Raw genomic sequence first — 27337 nt, forward strand, 5'->3', positions numbered from 1 at the left:
AATTGTATGTTTATAACCATTTTATTAAAGGGTCAAGATGGCCACTGTATTAGTATGCTAATCCAAACCAAGCCGCTAACATTGTGGCGAGAGCTCCGTGAAATGTGCCATTTATGATGTTTGGAGATCAAGCTGCGGTTCCAAATACATATCCACAGGGGCATAAATATGTATGCTAGCGATTACACTCGTCTGGTTGGGCTTTTGGTGTATAAATGTTGTTATTTTCGATCGAAATTTGCCGCGACCAGTGAAAATCAGGAGTTTAAAATGGTGGCTAAAATTCCTGTCAATCACAATTTGAGTAAACGAAAATGTAAATCCCCTAGATGTTTATTCAATCTACAAAGCTTGTTGGTTTACAAACAGCATTATCGTTACGTAGTTTATCTATGTCGAACCATCGGTAACACTGAGACATGACAATGTAAGACAGTAAACAATGTCAATAACATTAGGTTACGGGCTTTCGGATACCCATTGCAATAAACTAAATGTAGAAGTAGAAATCATTCACATGGTTTTAATTTTGCGTTGAGTCCAAAAGCGTGAAAATAAAAGCGCGCGAAAATAAAAGCATGCAAAAATTTCCCGTTGGAATGTAAACACAATACCCAAGTCAAAACAACACTCACTCCTGACCCACAATCTTACGAATTTTACCGTAGTCATTAAAGACTACGATGTTTATTGTGGTTAGTGTGAATGGGTAAAGCTTCGCTTCAGAACAATTCGAGTTTACTTTTTGTACTTTATTAATAATCACTACCGAGTAATAATAATTTTGAAACGTAGCATGGTCGGATTGCGCTACCGTGATTATTTGTTACTAAGCAATGCAGTGTTCGTTTTTTAAAAACTTTTTTTTTGGAACGCAAGTACGATGTTGGTTACTACTATGTGGACATTTTTCTTTTGATCGTACGGCAAAGACTTGTGTTTTCTAAGGGATGAAACTTTTTGTATAACTTTCTAGACAGTCTGGAAAAAGGAAGGGGTACAGTGAATAAGTGTCAGACTGCAATGAGCTGCAAATGGCAGTTGTGTAATACTGGTAGGCGTGCAGGAAATAACCGTTCTGTTAGAGTATGGTTAGAGGTTCCAAGTTTCGGATATCAACAAGACATTGGCCTGACTGCTTTGTATGGTGTTACCCTTTGTTTTATTTTGCGCGAAATACTTCGACAGCTCAAAACCACAAAATCAGATGTTTCCACAGCACACACCATAGAGTACATGACGTAAATACGCCATGCTTGAAGAGCATGAACAACCAGGTCTTGGCATAAGAAAATAAATCAGTTTTTGTTTCTGTATTTGACTGTCGGACGAAAGGGCACCCAGACAACACGTCACAGGCAGTTCCAATTTATATCTTTTACAATAGATCGTTTTCGTTCATGCGTCGCATATATGTCCAGAAAATTTAATCGAGTGTATGTGTGTATTTATATTCTATTTTTGGATTCTTATTTATAATAAATACAACGCTGCACTGCAGAATGGTCGTTAAAATTGAGTCTACGGTAAACTTGTTTTGACAGAACGCTCTTCTCCCCCTCACGGCTCATTTAATTTTGACTGTAAAGTCAACCCGACGTTCACCCACCAGATCACAAGAACTTAAATCTCACACAAGATACAAGCCGGTACCACCGGTGTACATTTTGATTTTCCACACGAGTGTCATAAACAGGTTACAAGATAAACCTGTGAAGTCGCGGCGACTTTTCTTTACTAATGATTTTGATAACCTGTACTTATAATATACAGTTTTCACCTTTGTTATATTAGCAGTCTGGAGGAGTAGTATGTATACAGAATGTGCATATAGGAAGTTTCGTTCTCAGGTTTACTGTATACGAGATCAGTACCGTCAATAGACCGACGCAACTGAAACAGACAAATAAACTTGAGTCGCCGGATTTTCTTCGCGACCGTTTAGCAACAATCTGGTTGTGGGTATCCGGTGGACTGTTGCTTTGAATTAGTTCCGCGTCATATTTTTCCGACTATGTATAAATTACCGAGCTCGCGATGTTTCAAATCATGGCACATGAAGACTGCTCTGTATTTTTTTGAAATTCAATTGCTGTGTTATATTAAAACAAGCAAATTGTAATCCGTTCTTAGGATGTTTATATCAGTTGTTGTTTTGTGGGATTAGCGGTACAGGGGGAAAGATAAGCATTCATTTACTCAGTGGACAGAGGCGGAGTTAATTACCCATGAGCACTTGGTGCAATCCAAGGGATTGAGCGGTTCCCCTTTAAGAGAGCATAAAAGGAACACAAGAGCTTGATTTGCAGGATGATAAAATTCAACATTGTTCCATCAGTCTGAATGTATATCACACTTGATTCATTCAGTCCTCAAACAAATAACGCCATGGAAATGTTCTCATTATATCTATTATTGAAACTCAATGTGTTGATGGAACATATTCCACAACCTAGACATATTTGCAAACATTGATACAAAATATCAGGCTAGTGGCACCATGTAATTTCATTTTTTTATAAATAGCTTTCTAGTAGCTTTGCGGTAAGTGGCTTTCGCTGTAAGTGGGTTTCGTATCTGGTGGGTTTTGCGGGGAGTAGCACTTTGTCTCAGTAACTGGTCCTTTCATCCTTGTTGAGAAGTTTTATGTTTCTTTAATAACTGGCGCTATTCTGGGAATACCATCCTGGCATATTTGATTATATTTTTATAAACTTGCTTGGCAATACCTACCCCAATTAGATATAATGTGTACATATTTTAGTAAATAAAGATATACTAACAAAAATAAAATATTAATTATTTCATATTTTATTATATAACCTGCACAAAAGTAATCAATATTTTTCCTTTCTAGAATGATGTGTAACTTCATACGGGAATCCTGATAAAGTTCACGACTGGCGATTTAGCAATATTAGGGATTGTCAACTTCCTGTGAATTTGATTACCAAACGTTTTTAGGTTCATGCGCTGCAAGTTACAGAGCACGTACCTAAGCGGCTGTCCCCCAGCAAATAATTAAGGCAGTTTTGATATCGAAATCGAGAAACTGTACGTTTTTACACAATCTGGGAAGTTTAAATTACTAAATGAAGTACAGGACGACGAAGCTGAAATATCCAAGAACCGACACATACCAAAAATTATATCTCAAAAGTGAATATTCGTGGTGCATTATAAGTCTAACCATGGAGGTATAAACCTCCATGGTCTAACCGAACCGGAAGTGGAAATTTGTTAGTACTCTATATCCAAACATATTTTAGTATAAGGTAGTAACAACTTGTCAATAATTATAGGATTATTTGTAAGCACGAGATTGTTATGTGAATTTCGTTCATTAATGGAATACTGTGTGATGACGCTATCTTCAGGACCTAACAGATTCAGTCAATTGTACCTAGACTCAGTTCAGTGATGTCAGTTGTACCTAGACTCAGCTCAGTGATGTCAATTGTACCTAGACTCGGCTCAGTGGTATCAATTGTATCTAGACTTAGCTCAGCGATGTCAATTGTACCTAGACTTAGCTCAGCGATGTCAATTGTACCTAGACTCAGATCAGTGATGTCAGTTGTACCTAGACTTAGCTCAGCGATGTCAATTATACCTAGACTCAGCTCAGTGATGTCAATTGTACCGAGACTCAGTTCAGTGATGTCAGTTGTACCTAGACTCAGTTTAGTGATGTCAGTTGTACCTAGACTCAGATCAGTGATGTCAATTGTACCTAGACTCGGCTCAGTGGTATCAATTGTACCTAGACTCAGTTCAGTGATGTCAGTTGTACCTAGACTCAGATCAGTGATGTCAGTTGTACCTAGACTCAGCTCAGTGATGTCAATTGTACCTAGACTCAGCTCAGTGATGTCAATTGTATCTAGACTTAGCTCAGTGATGTCAATTCTACCTAGACTCAACTCAGCGATGTCAATTGTACCTAGACTCGGCTCAGTGGTATCAATTGTACCTAGACTCAGCTCAGTGATGTCAATTGTATCTAGACTTAGCTCAGTGATGTCAATTCTACCTAGACTCAACTCAGTGATGTCAATTGTACCTAGACTCGGCTCAGTGGTATCAATTGTACCTAGACTCAGTTCAGTGATGTCAGTTGTACCTAGACTCAGATCAGTGATGTCAATTGTACCTAGACTCAGCTCAGTGGTATCAATTGTATCTAGACTTAGCTCAGCGATGTCAATTGTACCTAGACTTAGCTCAGCGATGTCAATTGTACCTAGACTCAGATCAGTGATGTCAGTTGTACCTAGACTTAGCTCAGCGATGTCAATTATACCTAGACTCAGCTCAGTGATGTCAATTGTACCGAGACTCAGTTCAGTGATGTCAGTTGTACCTAGACTCAGTTTAGTGATGTCAGTTGTACCTAGACTCAGATCAGTGATGTCAATTGTACCTAGACTCGGCTCAGTGGTATCAATTGTACCTAGACTCAGTTCAGTGATGTCAGTTGTACCTAGACTCAGATCAGTGATGTCAGTTGTACCTAGACTCAGCTCAGTGATGTCAATTGTATCTAGACTTAGCTCAGTGATGTCAATTCTACCTAGACTCAACTCAGCGATGTCAATTGTACCTAGACTCGGCTCAGTGGTATCAATTGTACCTAGACTCAGCTCAGTGATGTCAATTGTATCTAGACTTAGCTCAGTGATGTCAATTCTACCTAGACTCAACTCAGTAATGTCAATTGTACCTAGACTCGGCTCAGTGGTATCAATTGTACCTAGACTCAGTTCAGTGATGTCAGTTGTACCTAGACTCAGATCAGTGATGTCAATTGTACCTAGACTCAACTCAGCGATGTCAATTGTACCTAGACTCGGCTCAGTGGTATCAATTGTACCTAGACTCAGCTCAGTGATGTCAATTGTACCTAGACTCAGCTCAGTGGTATCAATTGTACCTAGACTCAGCTCAGTGATGTCAATTGTATCTAGACTTAGCTCAGTGATGTCAATTCTACCTAGACTCAACTCAGTAATGTCAATTGTACCTAGACTCGGCTCAGTGGTATCAATTGTACCTAGACTCAGTTCAGTGATGTCAGTTGTACCTAGACTCAGATCAGTGATGTCAATTGTACCTAGACTCAGCTCAGTGATGTCAATTGTATCTAGACTTAGCTCAGCGATGTCAATTCTACCTAGACTCAACTCAGCGATGTCAATTGTACCTAGACTCAGCTCAGTGATGTCAATTGTACCTAGACTCAGCTCAGTGATGTCAATTGTACCTAGACTCAGCTCAGTGATGTCAATTGTATCTAGACTTAGCTCAGTGATGTCAATTCTACCTAGACTCAACTCAGCGATGTCAATTGTACCTAGACTCAGCTCAGTGATGTCAATTGTACCTAGACTCAGCTCAGTGATGTCAATTGTACCTAGACTCAGCTCAGTGATGTAAATTCTACCTAGACTCAACTCAGTGATGTCAATTGTACCTAGACTCGGCTCAGTGGTATCAATTGTACCTAGACTCAGTTCAGTGATGTCAGTTGTACCTAGACTCAGATCAGTGATGTCAATTGTACCTAGACTCAGCTCAGTCAATTGTATCTAGACTTAGCTCAGTGATGTCAATTCTACCTAGACTCAACTCAGCGATGTCAATTGTACCTAGACTCAGTTCAGTGATGTCAGTTGTACCTAGACTCAGCTCAGTGATGTCAATTGTACCTAGACTCAGCTCAGTGATGTCAATTGTATCTAGACTTAGCTCAGTGATGTCAATTCTACCTAGACACAACTCAGCGATGTCAATTGTACCTAGACTCAGCTCAGTGATGTCAATTGTACCTAGACTTAGCTCAGTGATGTCAATTGTACCTAGACTCACCTCTCTGACATCACCCTTACCAAAATTCATTAGACAAAATGTATACTTTTTGTGTGCAAAAAGTATACAAACTCTGAATAATTTTGTACATTTTATGTATAATTTTTGTATACAAGAAGTACCCTATATTTGGAACAGATTTGTATACAAAAAGTATGCAAATACTATGCAAATAGTGTACAAAAACTGTACTTTTGTATACAAGAAGTATCCCATATTTGGAACATTTTTGTATACAAAAATTGTACAAAGCTCAATTCATAAATAGGGCATTTATTTAACAAAATGAAATTCAACTTCATTATGCGTGTCATTTGCGCAAGTGTGTGGTCTTATTACACAACAGCATGTATTTGTATTTACCTATACTTACATTTAGAATTCAATTTATCAATTGTTTATGCTGACCTGACTGACTATAGTACATTCATTTACATCCTATGTTGTATCTGTTTGACATATATGCGAGCCAAGGATGTACAACAAACTGATTGTGGTGAGAGTAATACTGATTTATTTCATTGTAAAATCCTCAACTGAAAATGCCAAAACTAGATATATAATGGAAAAGTTCATAAAAATTGGCAATAAGGCATGTTAGAATCCAAAACAGGATAATTTTTAATATATGCAAATTAGGCAAACTTTGAACAACTCTCGTGGGAAATGTGTTATACACTCTTCTTATAATGACTGAATTCTTTCAGTAAACTGTAGTAAAAATATAATTTTACTGACATCCAAAAATATAGTTTAGTATTCCTGTGATTAATCGATTAAAAATATTTTTATACTCTCTTATGAATTTAATTGAATATAAAATTCCATATTTTTGAACAGTTTATGCATACATAAATAATACTAACATTTGTCAAGATGCCAAGTCAATAATTTGTACAATTAATGTATACATAAATTATACTTCATTTTGACATGATTCTAACATACATTTTCTTAGTCATGATATTGTACATTTTATGTATATGTAAATTATACAATATTTAGGCAATGAATCCTATGCAAAAAGTCTGTACATTTCTAGTATACAACAAATATACATTAATGATTTTTTATAAAGTGTGTATACAAATAATGTATTGCTGTTTTCTTGTATGTATGAATTTTGTATACAAATAATGTACACAATTTCAAAAAAGTATACTTTTTGTATAGAATATGTATACAATTACCGGTAATATACTATTGGGGCGGACAATTTGGTAAGGGCAATTTATTACCTTAATAGAAATATTCATTCATAAAGTCTCATTCAGCCAGTTCTGAAGATGTTCTATGTAGAATTTCCAGTAATCATTTTGGTTTGAAAGCTGAAAGCAATAAGTAGGCACACTTCCTATTTCCTAGCAATTCAAATATAATTGATTTGTATCAAATTATTAAAGCCAGTGCAAGTAATATTTTTGTTTTGCGACAATGCTGGTGAACAAACTAAAACTAAATGTGCTTAGTACTCTATGTGATCTGCTGACAATATATATGTTTACGATTTAACGTCATAAAATAAATGAGTCAGATTTTGGAAACATTAAGCACTTGATTTTCTTTGTATATTCAACTTCATAATTTTTAGAATGTAAAGCATAACATTGACTCTAAAATATTATTGTGTATTAACAGTGTACCTCAAACATAATAATAACCTTATTATTATTTTCCTTTTAAGGATACACCATGGGAATGCCGAAATTCAAAATGTTTAGAACAGAATCAGCAAACTTCTTTGTGTGGAGTCATGTCAAACTCTGGTCGCAGCCATTTTTGTTTTTATTATTAGTGGATGCTTATGCGTGTAATCATTCCATATTTGGAATTAGCATTTCCTAATATGGTAGGACGAAACTACCCCATAAAATACCACAAAATTACGACACGCTGAAATTTACCGGTATGGTGTTACGGTGACAGATGTACAATAATAATGTTTATTTCCCTTTTCTACCTCCTAAGAGGTACAAGAGACTAAACAGTATACATTACACAAAAAATTAAAAAGAAAACATGGCAGCAGCACATGTGATTAGGTAAATAAACAAGAAGCCTGTTGGCTGAGATAGCTCCACTGCTCCCAATGCAGATTTCAATTAAATTTAGATAATTGAAGATATCACCATGAAATTAACACATCTGATAGAGGTCCACATGTAGTACCTATATATGTAATATCAAAGCAATCGGACTTGTGGTTTTTAACAAGAAGTCGAAAATATCACTTTTTAACAAAAATTACAAAAATATTCCCTAAAATTAGAGAATTAAAGATATCATCACGAAATGAACACATCTGGGAGAGGTCCACATGTAGTACCTATATATATAATATCAAAGCAATTGGACTGTCGGTTTTCCACAAGAAGTCGAAAATATCACTTTTCACAAAAATTATAAAAATATTCATCAAAATTAGAGAATTAAAAATATCATTACAAAATGAACAAATCTGAGAGGGGTCTACATGTAGTACCTATATATGAGTTATCAAAGCAATTGGACTTGCGGTTTTTAACAAGAAGTCGAAAATATCACTTTTTACCAAAAATGACAAAAATATTCACCAAAATTAGAGAACTAAAGATATCTTTACAAAATGAACAAATCTGAGAGAGGTCCACATGTAATACACATATATGTAATATCAAAGCAATCAGACTTGTGGTTTTTAACAAGAAGTCGAAAATATCACTTTTTACCAACAATTATAAAAATATTCATCAAAATTAGAGAATTGAAGATATCATCATGAAATGAACAAATCTGAGAGAGGACCATATGTAGTACCTATATATGTAATATCAAAGCAATTGGACTTGCGGTTTTTAACAAGAAGTCGAAAATATCACTTTTTACCAAAAATTACAAAAATATTCACCAAAATTAGAGAATTAAAGATATCATTACAAAATGAACAAATCTGAGAGACGTCCACATGTAGTACCTATATATGTAATATCAAAGCAATTGGATTTGCAGTTTTTAACAAGAAGTCGAAAATATCACTTTTTACCAAAAATGACAAAAATATTCATCAAAATTAGAGAATTGAAGATATCATCATGAAATGAACAAATCTGAGAGAGGACCATATGTAGTACCTATATATGTAATATAAAAGCAATTGGACTTGCGGTTTTTAACAAGAAGTCGAAAATATCACTTTTTACCAAAAATTACAAAAATATTCACCAAAATTAGAGAATTAAAGATATCTTTACAAAATGAACAAATCTGAGAGAGATCCACATGTAGTACACATATATGTAATATCAAAGCAATTGGACTTGCGGTTTTTAACAAGAAGTCAAAAATATCACTTTTTACCAAAAATGACAAAAATATTCACCAAAATTAGAGAACTAAAGATATCTTTACAAAATGAACAAATCTGAGAGAGATCCACATGTAGTACACATATATGTAATATCAAAGCAATTGGACTTGCGGTTTTTAACAAGAAGTCAAAAATATCACTTTTTACCAAAAGTGACAAAAATATTCATCAAAATTAGAGAATTGAAATGAACAAATCTAAGACAGGTCTACCCATACAGAACTCAAAATGTTAACAATTGTACTCACAGGAACCTGGATACTTGGTTCAACCACGGTTTCGTTCAACACAATCAGCGTTGAGGTCAGAATTGGAGTTAAATTTTTATAAACAAATATTCGTCTCCATAGTTTATTAGAAACTGTGGCAAAACTGAAATTTCGCGTGCTTGCAGTTCACAATATTCTTTGATGTTATGATGGCATTGCAAAAGAGCATCAAAGGTGCACTAAAAATACTTGGCTTCAGAAATAACATCGAGAGGTCATTAACTCACCACGCTGGTGGGCAGTGGTCGGCCCCAACCGGCATTCATAATCAGCGACCACCACAGAAATGCTTTCGACCATAACAATTGTCTGTTTATTAATATAATTTTGTATCGTAGATTACAATTTGTAAACAATGGATCTAATCGCATGATGTGGTAGCAGCTTATAAACAATACTACCGGTAGTCAATTTCGTAAAATTAGCACGCCTTAAGTAAATACTTTCTGATTATAGACAAAAAAGCTAAAATTCAAAATCAATATAACATGGTCAAAGCAGAAGTCACAATCTGTTGAGAAAAAGCAATGTGTTTAAAATTTGTTAAAACTGTTATAGTCAAGAATCATGTAAAAACTCTTTTTTTCCAAACTTCTTTCACCTTTTAAAACTTTCTATTCAGCCCTTTCAAAAACTTATCATGCAGTTTTCAACTGAAATCTATGCTAACACATGGTGCTAGAACATTGATTTACTTCCGCAATGTAACTTTTTTGATCATTACCGGGTACCATTCAGAAAACTTTGAGTTTTACCGAAATTAACATGCAGCATTCGGATTGCTTAACCAGACCCACTGGGTCAAAGCACACATGCCGGTCAACTAATGGGTCACACATCATAGTAGACCTGTGTTTTTTTACCAAAGCGATCTAGTGATCACAAACATTTGCTCACGATAAAACTAAGCAAAATTTCACCTGAATTTAACATCAAATCAGAGAAGTAAAATTTGTTGCATGGCATCATGACTGAGTAAGAAGAGTTATTCGTATAACCAGTATATAACATTGCAAAGTAAGTTATGTCTTGTTGTAAATTTGATGTTTGGAAATATTATTTGTTTGTTCATTACTGTAAAGGTAAACATTTAGAAGCTGTTGGTATGAATGATAAATTACCACAATCCACCAAATAATTATGTGGTCCATTTGTTGAAGGAGTGTGTTTTTGCAGTAAATAAGATCATGAAACTCATGAACATATTCCTGGCTGAAATGTTTCAAATGCGTTTCATTTAACCTTTTAAAATAGACATTTGTTGCTGTTTTAGTCTGCAACATCTGCATTTTGAGAATGTTTTGAATTGTTTCATTTTTAAATCCAAACTCTTCTAAATTATGAAACATAATATTTTGACTCTAATAAAAAGAAATTATTTGCACTGTGATTGAGTGATCATTAATATTCATGAACAACCGACACCCCCATTGGGCTGGCGAGATTCCTGACTTATGTTTGCACCCACAGATAGTGAAAGGTTCATAACTTTGCAAATTGCGCCTTTCTGCCTGGATTACAATTTTGTTCCATATTTGACCCACATACAATGCAAATGCATACCTGAGTCCTCAGCGACACAAAAGTTGTGATGCTCGTTTTTGTCAATGCGCAAGCAATCAGTCATCTTGAAAGAATTTAAACTTGTATGTATATATGCATGCTTCCCCATCAAACCCTATGATATGTAAATCACACTAATTTGTGCTGTCATTAAAATGCTTATTAATATTAAATGCAAGGGAACCCTTGCAAGGGTCACAAGTTTTGCAGCTTTTGCTGTAATGTGGCTATTTATACACTCACATAATATTTTTTTTATTGAAAAAACAAGAAAAACTGAGTGCAAGTCTACATTCTATGTAACTAAAACATCATCACATCTTCTCCACTTTTAGCCTTGGTTCTTTGCCGAAATATTAGTTTTCCTTGTTAATAGCGATAGTGATGCGCGTTACTACAAAGTGATAAATACTGAAAAGACTGCTGAAAAATTTTGTGTGTACACATTTTTTAGTGTTATTCCAAAAATTGCACTCAAAATGCATATTTTGGTATTAATGCAATCCCTGTTGACAGCTCTGGAATTATAAATATATTATATATCCAGACTTCAGTTGAATTAATGCAAAAATTATCACATGACAATTCAGTACAGTGTGTGTAACTATTTCTGATATAAGACTGAACACAAATATATACTGGTATGTGTGTGTGAATTGAATGTTCTATGTAACATTGGTAACAATTAAACATCAAAACTTTATCATTCCATTGATATCACACTTATGGAGATTGCATATGTTATGCAAAAATGTAATGATACAACAAATTATTACCTAATTAGTTTTCCAAATTAAGAATATATAATTGATAGATATAATTTATTTATATACAACTTTCCTTTGATCCAAATAGTGATGTCAATTTTTTTGTGTTACTATATATATATTTTTTTTTTATTAGACGCATAAAATCCTTAGGAAAGGATAAAAAGGGTCTTACAGGAAGAAATTAAAAAACAAACAAACTACAATCTAAAAAATAAAACAAAAAATAAAAACTTTTCTAAAAAAAATAAAATAAAACAAGTCAAAAACAAAAAAATACAATTTGCAGCCAATGGTGAATACAGAATATAGAATGAACACAAAATGTGGCCTAATACACAGATAGTTGTTGCTGTTTTGTTCCATAGCTGTTTTTTAAGAAGACAGCTAAGGCTGGTGCTAGAGTATGGTTTGCCATAATCAAAATGAATTTATTCTGACTATTTTCTTTATCAAAATTTGGAATTTTATTAAGACAGTAGTCTGAGTGACCTGGGCTTTTAAGATATACTTACTTTACCACATAAATAAGTTGTGAAAAATTGAATAATTCTATATAGTTTTATTAAAATTCAGTGACAGAGGTGTGGTGGTTTCTGCTGTGAGTTGCTCACCAACTTTTTTCAAAACATGATTGATTTCTTACTTTGTGTAATCATGTACTTGAACTGATTTGTTCTTAGCTTACTTACTGTATTTTAACCATAACGGACGAATCAGCTGAGCTCTTTACCGAAGTACTTGTTGCCGTAGGCATGGTTTTGTGAAAACCCGCTATATTCACGGGTGGGTAACGATCATAAATATATGAAGAGTTGTTAAGCTGCTGGAACGAATCGGATAGTCTGTAAAAAAAATTATAAATAGAATCACCTTTGAAAGAAAATTAAAGGTTGTGTTTAGTTAAACACAAACATTGCGCAAGTCACAAATCTGTATGACACGTACAACACACGACATTCGGCATTTCGTTGTCTGCCCTTTTGCCTTAAAACAGGCAGCCATCGATCAGAAATACCTTGATCGCAGTGACAACTCACGGCAACACAGCTTTCGTGAGACACGTTGTTTGATTTGCCGCCATTATTGCCAAGTGCTCGTTGGAAATAAAACACTAGCGGCACAACTATACGATTTACAATCCACAAGTTCAGCGATTTAAAAAAAAATACATCCCCGGCGAGACAACGAAAACAGCACACATCAGTAAAATTGAAGAATAACGACAAAGGAGTGACACACCAAAAAACAAACCTGCTGTTACGGTGTTTGGCAAACTTAGAAAAGTTTGTTTACCATATCGCTGTCACGGCCTTGCCGACCAAACTGCACCACCTTTCTGTGTTGTCGATCCAAAATGTCAGTGGGGGTCGACGTAAAATGTCCGAGAAATAAATGCCCGCTGTCTAACCGTGTTAGGTCACAAGTCTCAAGAAGAAGTTGAGCTGCGAGTTTTGTAGGCACGGCGCTGTTATTGTTGCATTTATCAATAAGTAGCGACAGCCAATTAAATTGCAGGCGTTTGTTTATAGGGTTGTGAGTCGTGGATACAGGTCTTTGTCGCTTCGGTCTATGTGGACGATTCCATTTCATGTGTGAGCTGTACCGTCAACTGGATGATGGACTGAAAGTTTTTGTGAGAAAAACTGATAACTGCGTATTACAAAAGAATTTGGAAAATGTGAAAAAAAAAATAACAACAATCAGTACGTGAAAACAAATATTTATAAAAAAAATATCCTCCAGGCCTCAGATTTCATATGGGTTATTCCTTACCCTGTGATAATTCCTCCAAATTACAGTCAAGCACGACAAATGTAACTTCACGTGTGACTGTGCACCGAGTCTACCCAAGATGTATTGTTTATTTTACAGGATTTGTTTTTTTCTCTGCGCAGACGCCAACACCCCCCCCCCCGATTTACAAAATTTGTAATGACGAGCATTATTGTATGGATGGAGCTAAATATAACTAATTAACATGGCTATTTTTTCGGCAAAGAAAACTTGTCATACATTTTCAACTTGGAATATTTATGATAGTTTAGTTAAAAAATTAATGACCCATGTTTTATAGCTAGAATTAGTACTTCAGTTTGTTTTAGCCTAGTAGAAACTAAAGCAGATAGACACTCAAACTTAACAATCCCCAAATACTCATATTTCCACTCTTTCAGGAGTAAAAAATGTCTTTAATTAAGAAAACTATATTCAAATGGCATAAAACAATTACTAAGTAGTAGTGAAGATTTTATCTGGGCTTGTTTAGACAACGATTTCTTCAACCATGATGAAAACATTTCCCTTTGCACACTTTACTTAAGTCCACAACACTCCAGCATCTTTGATTGGAAAGACTGTTGGAAAAAGATATTAGTAAATATGAACAATTTGGCACAGTAGTTCTAACGAGGGACTTATGCACGTACCCAGTGGCGGATCTAGAGGGGGTTCTTGGGGTCCGGGACCCCCCCCCCCCCCCGTTGAAGAATGTATCCAATTTGTATTTGTATAAAGATGAACAAGACGTGTTAATTTTTGACAATTTAATACTCGTTTCTACAAATACAGACAAATCCTTCAAAAAACGAGCCTCTCAAGACGTCGACGTTAAGAACTAATATGTCAATAAACTTGTAGATCTATGTATTGCCCCAGACATTCTGGACCAAAATATCTCTCAATTAGAAATTCAAACTGTAATCAGTGCTTTAAAGAATAGAAAATCTCCCGGTGAAAATAACATAACAAATGAAATGATTAAAACTGGTACAAATGATAAAGCCTCCGTACAAAAACTTGTTAACCATATCATCAATAGTGGTCACTTTCCTAGTGCCTGGAATATGGGTATTATCACGCCAATCTTTAAAAAGGGGGAGCGTGCTGACTCAGGAAATTATCGAGGAATTACTCTTGTAAATAGTCTGAGTAAACTCTTCACCTCTGTACTGAAAGAGAGACTTACTAAACATATCAGTAGTTTACGTTACACTATAGAGACGACCTTGGCGGCGCTGTTCACTATTGGATGCGATGACGTCATAATGAAATGTGATGACGTCACTATGGAGACCGTGCATAAAGTAGCATAAATGATTGTACACGGCCGTGAAGGGGGTATTTTAGATGAGGAAGACTTCACAATGGGATACTGTGAATAAATTTGCATAAATGAAATATATTTGAATACGAGATCGTAACGAGGTCGTCGTGAATAAATTTGCATAAATTACCATGTATTTTTAAAAAATTGAATGAACATTGACAAACACGTACACGCACACACACACACACACACACACACACACACACACACAAACGAAAAACATTTTATCAAGTATACTCACGTTACGTGGGAGCTGGAGCCATATTTAATACTAAATTTCAACCTCTAATTAAAATCTGGAGTAGCTATATTACTGGCTGGAGACCATGAACTAAAGAAAAAATATGTCGTATTCTGTAAATAAATAAATAAATAAATAAATAAATAAATAAATAAATAAATAAATAAATAAATAAATAAATAAATACATAGATAGATAGATAGATAGATAGATAGATAGATAGATAGATAGATAGATAGATAGATAGATAGATAGATAGATACATACATACATACATACATACATACATACACACACACACACACACACACACACACACACACACACACACACACACACACACACACACACACACACAGACAGACACACAGACACACAGACACAGACACAGACGTCAGGTAACCAAGGGAAATAGAAAGTGACGGGCCAATCAGAATGCCGGAACCGTTACTAGTTACCGGCCTCTCATGACGGCAAAACAAGGATAACAACGCAATTTAAAAAACGCAAATGTATGCATTAATTTAGCACCATATATCCAGAATTAAATGTTCATAGGCTATAAAACAGATAAAGTTATAAACAAACAAAATAAAATTAAAAACTACTGAGTATCAAAAACCTGTCTAAGTTTCTTCTTAAAAATGTTAATATTGTCTGGATCTTGATAACTAAGGGTAGTTCATTCCATAAGGCAGGAGCAGCATGGAAGATGGCTCGATGACCTAAGATTTGGTATTAGTTTTTGGAACGTTCAGAAGAAGTTTATTTGTGGAGCGTAGACTGTGGGTGGTTTGGTCCGCAAATGTAGGATTACAAGGTGTGTGAATTGCACGAAAAGCGATTAACATGATCCTGAAATATATGCGTTGTTGAACAGGAAGCCAGTGTAGGTTGTATAGAACTTCAGTGATATCGTCAAATTTCCTAGTCTAGTTGGAGCTTATGAATATTCGTCTGGGCAATGCCGTAGAGAAGACTATTTCCATGATCAATCCTTGATTGATTCACAAAAGAATGTACTAAATGTTTTGTAGTTGCATTAGTTAGGTACTTCTTGATGTAACTAATATTGCGGATATGAAAGTATAATGATTTACAAATACTTTTCACATGATTTTCCAATATGCTTGTCAAACTCGACACCAAGCTTACGAGCAGATGTTGTTGGCACGATGGTACAACCCTCAATCTGTTTAGATGGTAAATTTAACTTGGCCAGATTTGGTCGAGATCCAAAAAGTAACATTTCCGTCTTGTCCGAATTGAGTTTTAGGAAATTTAATGTCAACCAATTATGAATATCCTTGATCGCACTTTCCATATGGCAAATGTTGATGTCAATATCGTTGGTCTTGAAACATAAATATAGTTGTGTGTCGTCAGCATAGAGATGAAAGTTAATGTTGGGATGTCGGATCATCAAGTGGTGATGTGTACACAGTGAAAAGGATAAGACCCAGTACAGATCCTTGAGGCACGCCATACTTTAACTTATATAGTGATGATGTTGGTTCATAGATACAAACTTTTTGTTGTTGATCTGAGAGATGTGATTCAAAATAAGATAGTGCAGCCTCTGCCACACCCATACCACTTGACATACGTGCTAGAAGAAGTGAATGGTCGACAGTATCGAGGGCCGCAGATAAATCCAATAAAACTAGCATCACAATTTTCTGTTGGTCAAGTGCCATGAGTATATCATTTGTTTGAATGCAAGTGTGAGATCAATCTATTGGCAACTACTTTCTCTGTGACAAATGTAAGGTTCGAGACTGGGCGATAGTTCTTCAGGACATCAGGATCTAGATGCGACTTCTTGAGAAGAGGAGACACTTTTCTTTTTTCCCTTTTTATAGATGTAACTTCTTCTGTAAACCATTTGGTATTTTGCCTAATTGACACAGTTCTTCTTCTTTCTGGAGCATGATGGTACAACACACTTAACAGTGAAGAGTTGTATTGAGTAATAAGAGCAGATACAGTTGAAGCTGGTGATGTAGTGTGTAGTACTATGGTAGTATGGAGATTGTTGCAGAAATCTGTAATGTTTATGTCTTTATATTTACATGATGTAACACCTTTCTTTTCAGCACAAAGTTTAGTCAGGGGAAGTTTGAATATAACAGCATAGTGATCAGATATTGCAGGGTCGCTAATAATGATGTCAGTGATGTCATCAGATGAACAAGTCCAGGATATGACCATTATTATGTGTTGGCATAGTGGCATGTTGGTTGTCTCCATAATTGTGTTGAGTTGAGCAGAATGAATATTGTTCTTATTATCCATGTGAATGTTGAAGTCGCCGGCAATCAAAAGTTTGCCAGCTGAGAGAGTTTGGTACGACAATAGAGTGGTGAATTCCTCAAAGAATTGACTAGATGTAAATTTATTCTTCTGAATAGGTGGTGGACGATAGATGATAATCAACTTCCAGTGGTCAGTAGGGGAGCTTAGGTGCATGTATTCAAATGATTTGACTACGAGTTGGCAATTTTCAGGTTGGTTTTTGGCATAACAGCAACGCCGCTCTTGCATGATGTTTTTGGTATATGATGTAATTTATAGCCAGAAGGTCTTATTTCAGCCATAGTTTGATGGTCAGTTTCATCTCTGCGAAGCCAGGTTTCAGTGAACATAATCATGTTCAGATCATGTAACAAAGTCTGTAATCTCTGTGGATTTATTTCCAAGTGTCCGGGATTTCACAAGACAGCAATCAAGACTGTTAAAATATCGATGAGTCGGCTTGGTTTGGCAAGAACTGGAATTGTAGTCAGATTTTGGTAACATATTCTTTGTGAACTTAGTGTCTGCAGGCTGGATGTGGAAATAACAGGAATATTTCCTTTTGTACCTCCAGTGGAACCTCTCTTTGTTAATGGAGTCATGCATAAAACATGTCTATTTAGTTCAAACCAGGTTGCAGGGTTCAGTCTTGATAAAGTGGGTCTGGTAGTCACAGTCTAGTCTCTATGGCCTCTGTTGGTCAATATTGACCATGGTAAAAATCCTAATTGACATCAGCCCTACAGCGTCGAATGTGGCTAAACATTCTGTCACACGCAACGTAATATTACCGTAATTGGTATAGTACAGGTGTGATGGTTCAAATACCAAAATGGCAACAGTAACAAAAAGACTTCCCTGGCGGCGATGGTAAAATACGAACACGGAGCCAACAGATGAGGTTTCAACTGGTACTGGTATTATTATACTCTGCAAACATCAAGTACAATAACGCGGTAAAACTCCACTACTCCAATAACTAGATACTTAAACTCCAATACAATACATCTCCGATCTGATCTCAGTGCTGAACAACTCCCCTATATATACCCACACTGTCTATAAATAGACCATTACATCAGCATACATAATGAGTCTGGAACTTACTACAAATTTCTAGAATGTTTCATTACCTTCTATTGCCTTCTACAGTGTCCTATTACCTATTCAACCAACTTCTAAAAATTCCACCCAGACATAGTACGGTTCTAGAACATTCTCAATCACACGGAAGTGGTAAACAAATCGTATGCGACATGCCTCCCCCCTCAAGAATATTATAACATATAATATTACATGACTAGCAACGACGTCAATGATACGAATACGATAACAATTTCAAATAAAACAACAATACAATATATCAAATCGAACTGAATAAAGCTCTGAGTACAAAAATTCGAAAATCACATAGAGTGGAGTATAATAAAATATGAAATACAGTCATAAACGAATAACATTCTACTATACTGTTCAAAAGTTCCTCAGTCCATCAATCTACTCAGGTAGTCTGCTACCACATTGTCCCGTCCAGGAATATCCTCAACACGATAATTATATCCTTGCAGAGTCATCGCCCATCTCATCACTCAGTCATTTGCAAACTTGGCTTTATCCAGGTAAGACAATGTTTATGATCCGTCTGCAAAATGAACTCCACACCAGCTAAATATAGACGAAATTTATTCACGCCCCATAAAATGGCTAAACATTCCCTTTCTACAGTTGAATATTTCTTTTCTGCATCGGATAACTTCTTACTTGCATACGCAACTGGATGAAGCTTCTCACCATGATTCTGCATAAGTACTGCTCCAATTCCTACCTGAGACACGTCCGTCCGCAACACAAATGGTTTCTGTGGGTCTGGCAACTTCAAAATTGGTTTGCCCAATAAGTATTCCCGCAAAGTGTTATATGCTTTCTCCTGGGCCTCTCCCCATACAACTTTGTTGGGTTGTCCTTTCCTTAGTAGATCACTCAGGGGTGCTACAATAGTTGCGAATAAGGGGATGTGGTCTCTGTAGTAATTGACCAGCCCAATAAATGATCGGACACCTTTCTTGATCGCTGGTCTTTGCGCTTCTCGAATTTTTTCCATGTTGTCGTGACTCGGACTCACCCAATTGTGTCCAATTTCATGACCCAGGAATTCTACTGATGTTGCACCCAGAACACACTTGGATGGTCTAACTGTTATGTCCGCTGCCCTCAGTCTTCGTAACAACTTGAACATGCTCATCCCAGCAGCTTGAATTAACTATCAGGTCATCTATATAGCTTCCAACCCCCTCCATACCTGACAATAATTTCCTGATTCCCCGCACCAGAGTAGCTCCCGAATTCTTCATTCCAAATGGCATCCTTAAAAATTCATAAGTTCCATCAGGAGTAACAAATGCTGTCTTTGGTAAATCTTCTTCAGCTACTGGTATCTGCCAATAACCCTTACTTAAATCAATTTTTGACAGGAACTTACTATTATGTAGCCTCTGAAATATGTCCCCTGTTGTTACCATTGGCTCAGGGTCGGTTACAGTGACCTTATTTAATTTTCTATAATCTACACATATGCGATTCGATCCATCCTTCTTCTTTACAATCACCACTGGTGATGCATAGGGTGATGTGGACTTCCTGATTACTCCCATTTTTAACATATCTTCAATATTTTGCCTAAGGTTCTCCCTTATTGCATATGGTAGTGAGTATGGCTTAGATCGTATTGGTGTATCATTTGTCAGGTCAATCTTATGACTGATTATCTTGGTCTTTCCTGGCAAGTCAGTAAACACCTTATCATAAGTATTGACTAAACCCACCAGTTCTTTTCTCTGGTGTTCTGTCAGGTCTGTACCAATTTGAACATCTTTACCTGACTCCTTGGGTTTACAAGCTCCTAACTCTAGAAGATCATCTTCGTCTACAGCATTCTCTTCATCTGACTCATTGCACCCCGCTGTAGCTGCGCGCATAGCATTCATCAAGTCTATGGCCGTATTAGGTGAGTAACTTGTCTCACTTCCATCTGGTTGAGGTGACATCTCCCGCTCAACATACAACTTTAACATATTTACATGATACGTCTTCACTTTGTCACCTACCCTCACTCGATAATCGTTTTCGCCTATTACCTGCTCCACCACATAAGGACCCTTCCACTGCATCAATAGCTTGTTGTTGTCAGTTGGCAGCAAAATTAACACCCTATCTCCTTCTTTAAGCACTCGTTTCTTCGTTTTACGATCATAGTAACACTTGTATCGGTTCTGTGCCTTTTGTAATTCCTCTCAAGCAATCTCTAAAGTCTGTTCTAACCGATCTCTCAACTCAAACACATACTGGTAACTATTAACTATTTCAGGAGTATCGCTCTCTTCGGTCCATAACACTTTAAGGATCTTCATTGGGCCTCTAACTGTTCGACCATATAACAGCCCAAATGGGGAAAAACCAGTTTACTCCTGTGGTACCTCTCTATATGCGAAGAGTAAAGCAATAATATACCGATGCCATTGCCTTGGTTGTTCATGGCACAACCGCTTTAACATCTTCTTCAACGTACCATTAAACTTTTCCACCAGTCCATTACAGATGGGGTGATAGGGCATAGACGTCAGTCTCTTAATGCTGAGCAATCTTGATACTTCTTGCATGCATTCTGACACAAACTGAGTCCCCATGTCACTTAGTACTTCTTCTGGAACCCCCAATCGGCTATAAAAGTCAATCAACGCCTTGGCTACAGTCTCCGTATCTATATTTTTAAGTGAAACAGCCTCTGGATACCGTGTAGCATAGTCCACCATAGTTAAGATGTATCAATGACCCCCATCACTGGCTGGCGTAATTGGTCCAACCAAATCTATAGCCACACACTGAATGGCATATCAATTAAAGGTATCTTACCTAATGGGGCCTTCAAAACTGATCCCTTTGAAACAGTCTTCTGGCACACATCACACGATCTACAAAAACTGGTAACATCTTGATGTAGCCCAGGCCAAAAAAAGCTAGTTACAATCCGGTCTTCTGTCTTCTTTATCCCCATGTGTCCACCAAATATTGAATCATGGGCAATCTCCATAACACGAGTCCTCAACAGTTTTGGCACAACCACTTGACATACCGTCTTGCCTCCTGGAACTGAACGATCCCGATACACACAATATAACAAGCCTCCATATACCTGGAACTCGGTTGTATGGTGCCCTCTCACTTCTGGTTCTCTCTTATTATAATATTTCTTCAACGATGTGTCTGCTTGCGGCATCTCGATTAATTTGTCTTTTGTTACATGTGCTCCAGTCTTTACATCACACACTTTGAGCGGCTTCACCTTACCAGATTTTTTCGCTTGTGCTCTGGTTGTTACTGCTCCACCCACATTCCACACTTGATCCGGGTCATCTGGTGGTCTTGCTCCGGGCACATTCCCAACAATTAACTCATAGATTGGGTCCTGCACACATAATGCTTCAACCGTGCCTCTCAAATATGGTGTATCAATTTCCACCATGGCGACTGGAACCCTTCTTACAGTACGATCAACCATCAACATATGACCCATCTTTTTTGTATACTGGTCATCTGGTACCAAGCTCTTCTTGACTATAATGCCATTACACCCAGTGTCTCTCAACATGGTCACAACTGTGTCACCAACATTCCCTTGACCCACAGGCAAAGTCCTGTCCTCCACAACGCCACTCCGTTCCATACATGCACCATTCACAACCTTTAACTGCTTCCCCGATGCTAACAACAAATGATCCTTCTCAACCATTTTAGGCACATCACCATTAATTTGAACAGCACAGCTAGCACTGATATTAGACTCCTCTTTAACCACTGCAGCTGCACCAGTAGTAGTGCTGAGCTTGACACTCTCTCTTTCTTGACCCCTGTGTTGTCCACTACGGCAGAACTTAGCCACATGTCCTATAGCACCACACTGAAGACACTGTCCACCTTTGTCATGGTTGACATCAGTAACGCGGGATGGACATTGTACTGCTCGATGACCAACACCCTGACATACATAACACTGGATACTACTACCCTGTCCCACATCAGTATTTCTAATTGCCGTCTTATTATCGTTATGCCTCACCTGGTCCTTTGTGGATAACTGTCGACCATGTGCCACTAGGTACTGCTTTGCTATTACTGCCAACTCATCTAAATCTGTGGGTGCTCTTTCTTTAAGATAAACTGCAAGATCTTTTGTACAAGCACCAATAAACTGCTCCTTCACCATCAAGTCGGTAACACCATCATATGTTGCTGCAGTGCCTGACAACTCAACCCATTTAACAAAATAATTCTTAAGCCGCACAATTAACTGGTCAGGACTCTCGGAACTTTCAGGTTTAATTTCACGGAATCGCTTCCTGTACCCATCCTCTGTGAAATCGTATCTTGTCAACAGCGCCACCTTCACACGATCATAGTCAACTGCATCAGTGTCAGACATCCTGGAATATATTTCCAGTGCTTTACCAGTCAACAGCGCACTCAATTTTGTGGCCCATCCATTTCTATGCCAACTCGCATTCGTTGCAAACCTCTCAAACCGCAATAAATAACTATCAAGTTCGTCCTTACCATCAACAAATGCAGGCAACTTTGGTGACTGTGCATCACTGACCACATTTCGTTGACCGCCAAAATCAGCCTGTTGGAACCCTGGCATTTCTGCTTGCAGCTCTAATTTCTTCAACTCAAATTCTCTTTCTCCTGCTTCCGCTTCCAGCCGTAACTTTTCCTTTCTTTCCTCAATCTCCATTTTCCTCACCTCTGCTTCCCCTTCCTTTTCTTGCTGTTCTGCTTCCATTTTTGCCTTTCTCTCTTCCCTTGCCGCTTGTCTGTCAGCCCGCTGAGAACTCAGTTGCTCCAAAATAAATTTCTTTTTGTCTTCTCCAGTCATTCCCAGTTCATCCGCCCATTCCATCAACTCTTGTTTCGACATATCTTTCATCTCGCTGGCCATATTGTCTTCTATATGTCTTCACTGTTCCCGGACGAGCCCCCAGATGTCACACGTAACGTAATATTACCGTAATTGGTATAGTACAGGTGTGATGGTTCAAATACCAAAATGGCAACAGTAACAAAAAGACTTCCCTGGCGGCGATGATAAAATACGAACACGGAGCCTACAGATGAGGTTTCAACTGGTACTGGTATTATTATACTCTGCAAACATCAAGTACAATAACGCGGTAAAACTCCATTACCACAATAACTAGATACTTAAACTCCAATACAATACAACAAGATCTCCGATCTGATCTCAGTGCTGAAAAACTCCCCTATATATACCCACACTGTCTATAAATAGACCATTACATCAGCATACATAATGAGTCTTGAACTTACTACAAATTTCTAGAATGTTTCATTACCTTCTATTGCCTTCTACAGTGTCCTATTACCTATTCAACCAACTTCTAAAAATTTCACCCAGACACAGTACGGTTCTAGAACATTCTCAATCACACGTAAGTGGTAAACAAATCATATGCGACACATTCCTATATGATATTAACAGTCCCTGCCACATAGGGCACATCTGTAAACTGACTCAGGTTTGATGCAGAGTTCTTTTCGCAAGATCTGCTTTCTTCTGACATGCACATCAGTCTGGTTTCTCCTGATTTTAGTTGCCTGGACAGTGTACATCTCCAGTTGAATCTGTCATTTGCAAGGTCCTCCCAGTGTTTTAGGTCAATATCAAGAGCCCTTAAGTCCCTCTTGCAAACATCTTTGAAACGCAGCTGTGGCAGTTCGGTGTTTCTCTTTCCTGGGATCAGTTCTCAAAAATGAAGGTCTTTCGATATTCGGCCATCCTCCATGTGAGAGACGTGGCCTAGCGAGCATAGTCTGCATTGTCTGAGAAGGGTGAACATGGTTGGGAAGGCAGCACAATACAGCACTTCAACATTGGTAACTTTGTCCATCCATGATATCCCCCAGGATGCGACGAATACACCTCATGCGTTTAGCCTGCTCTCCTGCTTGGCATAAGTGGACCAAGATGTCTGTGTACAATGCTTGCATCCTCAATGGAAGCAAAACTGGGAGTTTGGGGTTCTCCCAGACTCGTGCAGTGAGACGGGCAAGTGTTGTTGCAGCCTTCCCAATCCTCTTGTCAATCTCCTTGTCAAAGGAGAGATTGTTACTGGTGGTGGGCCCGAGGTATGTGAAATAATTCACAACCTTCAGTTCATAGTCATTGATGGTGATGGCTGAAGGTGCCTCTACACCCTGGCCCAACACTTCTGTCTTCTTGAGGCTGATGATCAGACAAAAGTCCTGGCATACCTGGGAGAAGCAATCTATCAGGAACTGGCGTCCCTGCTCTGTATGCGCTGCAAGTCCAGCGTCATCAGCGAACATTAGGTCTCTGATCAGAGCTTCGCGTACCTGATGAAGAGTACTTTTCAAAAGATCCGCTTTTCTTCTGCCATGCACATCAGTCTGGTCTCTCCTGATTTTAGTTGCCTGGACAGTGTACATCTCCAGTTGAATCTGTCGTTTGCAAGGTCCTCTCAATGTTCTTGGTCAATATGAAGAGCCCTTAAGTCCCTCTTGCAAACATCTTTGAAATGCAGCTGTGGCCGTCTGGTGTTTTCTTTCCTGAGATCAGTTCTCCATAGAAAGATCTTTGGGGATTCGGCCATCCTTCATGTGACGGACGTGGCCTAGCCAGCGTACTCTGCATTGTCTGAGAAGGGTGAACATGGTTGGGAGGCCAGCACGATACAGCACTTCAACATTGATAACTTTGTCCTTCCATGATATCCCCCACGCGCTAACCCAGTCGAATGCCTTGGTGAGATCAATGAAAGTGATGTACAGGGGCATGCTCTGTTCTCTGCACTTCTCTTGCAGCTGACGGAGACAAAAGGTCTATAGTCGATCTGTTGGCACAGAATCCACACTGCGACTCAAGATAAACATGTTTAGCAAGTTGTTGTAGGTGGGCTAGAATGACTTTGGCATAAACCTTGCCAACCACGCTGAGCAGTGAGATACCACGGTAGTTGTTGCAGTCACTTCTCTCTCTATTGTTTTTGTAGAGGGTGACAATCTTGGCATCTCGCATGTCCTGTGGGACTGCACCTTCCTTCCAGCACTGACAAAAAAGTTCATGCAGCGGGAGCATTAGAATGTTCTTGCAGTGTTTTAGTAGGTCGGGTGGGATTCCATCGCTACCTGGTGATTTACCTGTGGTCAGACTGTCGATGGCTTTGTTGAGCTCCTCCAAGGATGGCTCAGCGTTGTCTTCATCCATCATAGGTAGGCATTCAATGGCATCGAGGGCTGAGGGGAACACAGTGTTTTGCCTGGAGATCGGAGTAGTGTTCTTATCCTTGATCTCCTCTCCAGTGGTGGACTTAAGGGGGCTTAATACCACCATACATCTCTCTGACGTTTCCTGTTATTGGCGGTATGTGGATATCCTTGCTGAGTCTGGTCCAGTACTCATTGGCGCACCATCAATCTGTCTGTCTGCTCTGAAAAGTTGGGGATTCCTTTCTCTGGGTGTTCTCTTGTACTCTGCGAGGGCAGCATGCTTGGCATCTATTACAGAAGCCATCTCTGTTGAATGGGCATCAAACCAGTCATGTGTCTGTGTGATCTTCTTTCCAAAGGTGGCCATAGTCGAAACTCCAGATTGAGGGCTATTGAACTCCTTCTCAAGGGTGGCAGCAAACTGCTCCACAGGTTCTGGTTGAGCCATTCTGCTGACATCAATGCGTGGCATCCTGGCTGTCTTGTGTGGTGGAATTTCTTCAGTTTCATTTTGAACTTGCAGCATACAAGCGAATGGTCTGTCTTACAGTCAGCCCTCTGATAGGCACACGTAAGTAGGATGTTCTTGAGAGAGGTGCATCTTGTCAGGATCGGGTTCAGTTGGTGCCAGTGCTTTGACCAAGGGTGTCGCCAGGAAACCTTGTGTTGGGGTTTGGTCTGGAAGTATGAATTTGTGACACACAGGTTGTGAAATGTGCAAAACTCAAGCACTCGCTGTCCGCTTCCATTCATCTTTCCCATACCAAACTTTCCAAGACACGATGGCCAGGATTCGTGATCGTCACCCACTCTTACATTGAAGTCACCTAGAAGGACTAGTTGTTCGTTTGCAGCAGCAAGTGTTGGCTCGTACATGCTGACCAGAGTGATGGTGTGCAGAGCCATTACTTCCCAGATCCAACGTCTTCAGTAGAGTGTTCTTCACTACAAAGCCTACCCTGTGCTCCCTCGGCTCGGTTGACCCCTTCCCTTGCCAGTAGAACGTGTAGTCCAGCTCCTTCAATGTGCCTGAGTCAGCTAGACGTGTCTCCTGAAGTGCAGCTATGTCCACCTTAAGTCTTCTCAGCTCATCATTTATGACCGCTGTCTTTGAGATTCTCAGTGAGGCCAGGCATCATAGTTCGCACATTCCAACATCCCAGATTTAGAGCTGGTCTCTTTTGATTTCTTTTGTTGTTGCCGGGTGCAGAGTTGTCGACCAGCCTTTTGGATTTTATCCCAGTCCCTGTGCACCCTGTGAGGATAGCAGGCCGTGGCGAGACAGCACCTTACTGACTGGGGGGCTGCCATGCTTTAGGTGGGTGATAGCTGTCCAATGAGACGTGAAGATCCCTCTCACCGTTGGTAGCAACCCCTGGCGCCACACTCTACGCCAATTGAGCGATGACTTATGACCGGTAACTGCTGCTGCCCGTGTTGTGACGACATCATAGACGAAGCTGGAGTGTATAGTCCAGGTTTTGTTATTCCAGTGTAGGAAGTCTGGTAGGATTTTAGCCCGGGCGGGACGATAAGGAGGATGAGTCATTGCCCATGCAGCTAGTCCCCCCTCTCCAC

The 27337-nt window shown here is 38.4% G+C and overlaps 2 protein-coding genes across 3 annotated transcripts in view; both read right to left on the reverse strand.

Annotated features, from left to right (window-relative positions):
• The window catches only part of LOC102801571 (uncharacterized), an 88657-nt gene extending 75287 nt beyond the window's left edge, over nucleotides 1-13370 (reverse strand). The window contains exons 1-2 of one of the 2 annotated variants that reach the window (XM_085491428.1): nucleotides 13110-13370; nucleotides 12506-12658 (exon numbers count right to left, since the gene is read on the reverse strand). In XM_085491428.1, the coding sequence (XP_085347554.1) occupies nucleotides 12506-12570 (65 nt within the window). In that variant the 5' untranslated portion in view covers nucleotides 12571-12658; nucleotides 13110-13370. Of the gene's footprint in view, nucleotides 1-12505; nucleotides 12659-13067 lie in introns of both variants that reach the window. The other variant, XM_085491427.1, reaches the window with a different exon arrangement.
• Nucleotides 13371-16259: 2889 nt separating this feature from the next.
• LOC144360024 (uncharacterized) lies at nucleotides 16260-16860 on the reverse strand. Its single transcript, XM_078012941.1, has 2 exons — nucleotides 16630-16860; nucleotides 16260-16517 (listed from the first exon to the last, which is right to left on the reverse strand). Exons 1-2 carry the CDS (start codon nucleotides 16858-16860, stop codon nucleotides 16260-16262), a joined length of 489 nt encoding a protein of 162 aa, XP_077869067.1.
• Between the last annotated feature and the right edge of the window lie 10477 nt (nucleotides 16861-27337).

Source organism: Saccoglossus kowalevskii, chromosome 16 (genome assembly GCF_978046115.1).
Source record: "Saccoglossus kowalevskii chromosome 16, keSacKowa6.1, whole genome shotgun sequence".
In the NCBI taxonomy this organism is placed as follows: domain Eukaryota; kingdom Metazoa; phylum Hemichordata; class Enteropneusta; family Harrimaniidae; genus Saccoglossus; species Saccoglossus kowalevskii.

Coding starts and splice junctions, on each gene's coding strand:
- LOC144360024 (XM_078012941.1), bottom strand. CDS start 16,860: ATGGCACTTGACCAACAGAAAATTGTGATGCTAGTTTTATTGGATTTA. Junction 16,518..16,629: donor ATGGCGTGCCTCAAGGATCT/GTACTGGGTCTT, acceptor TTATGTTTCAAG/ACCAACGATATTGACATCAA.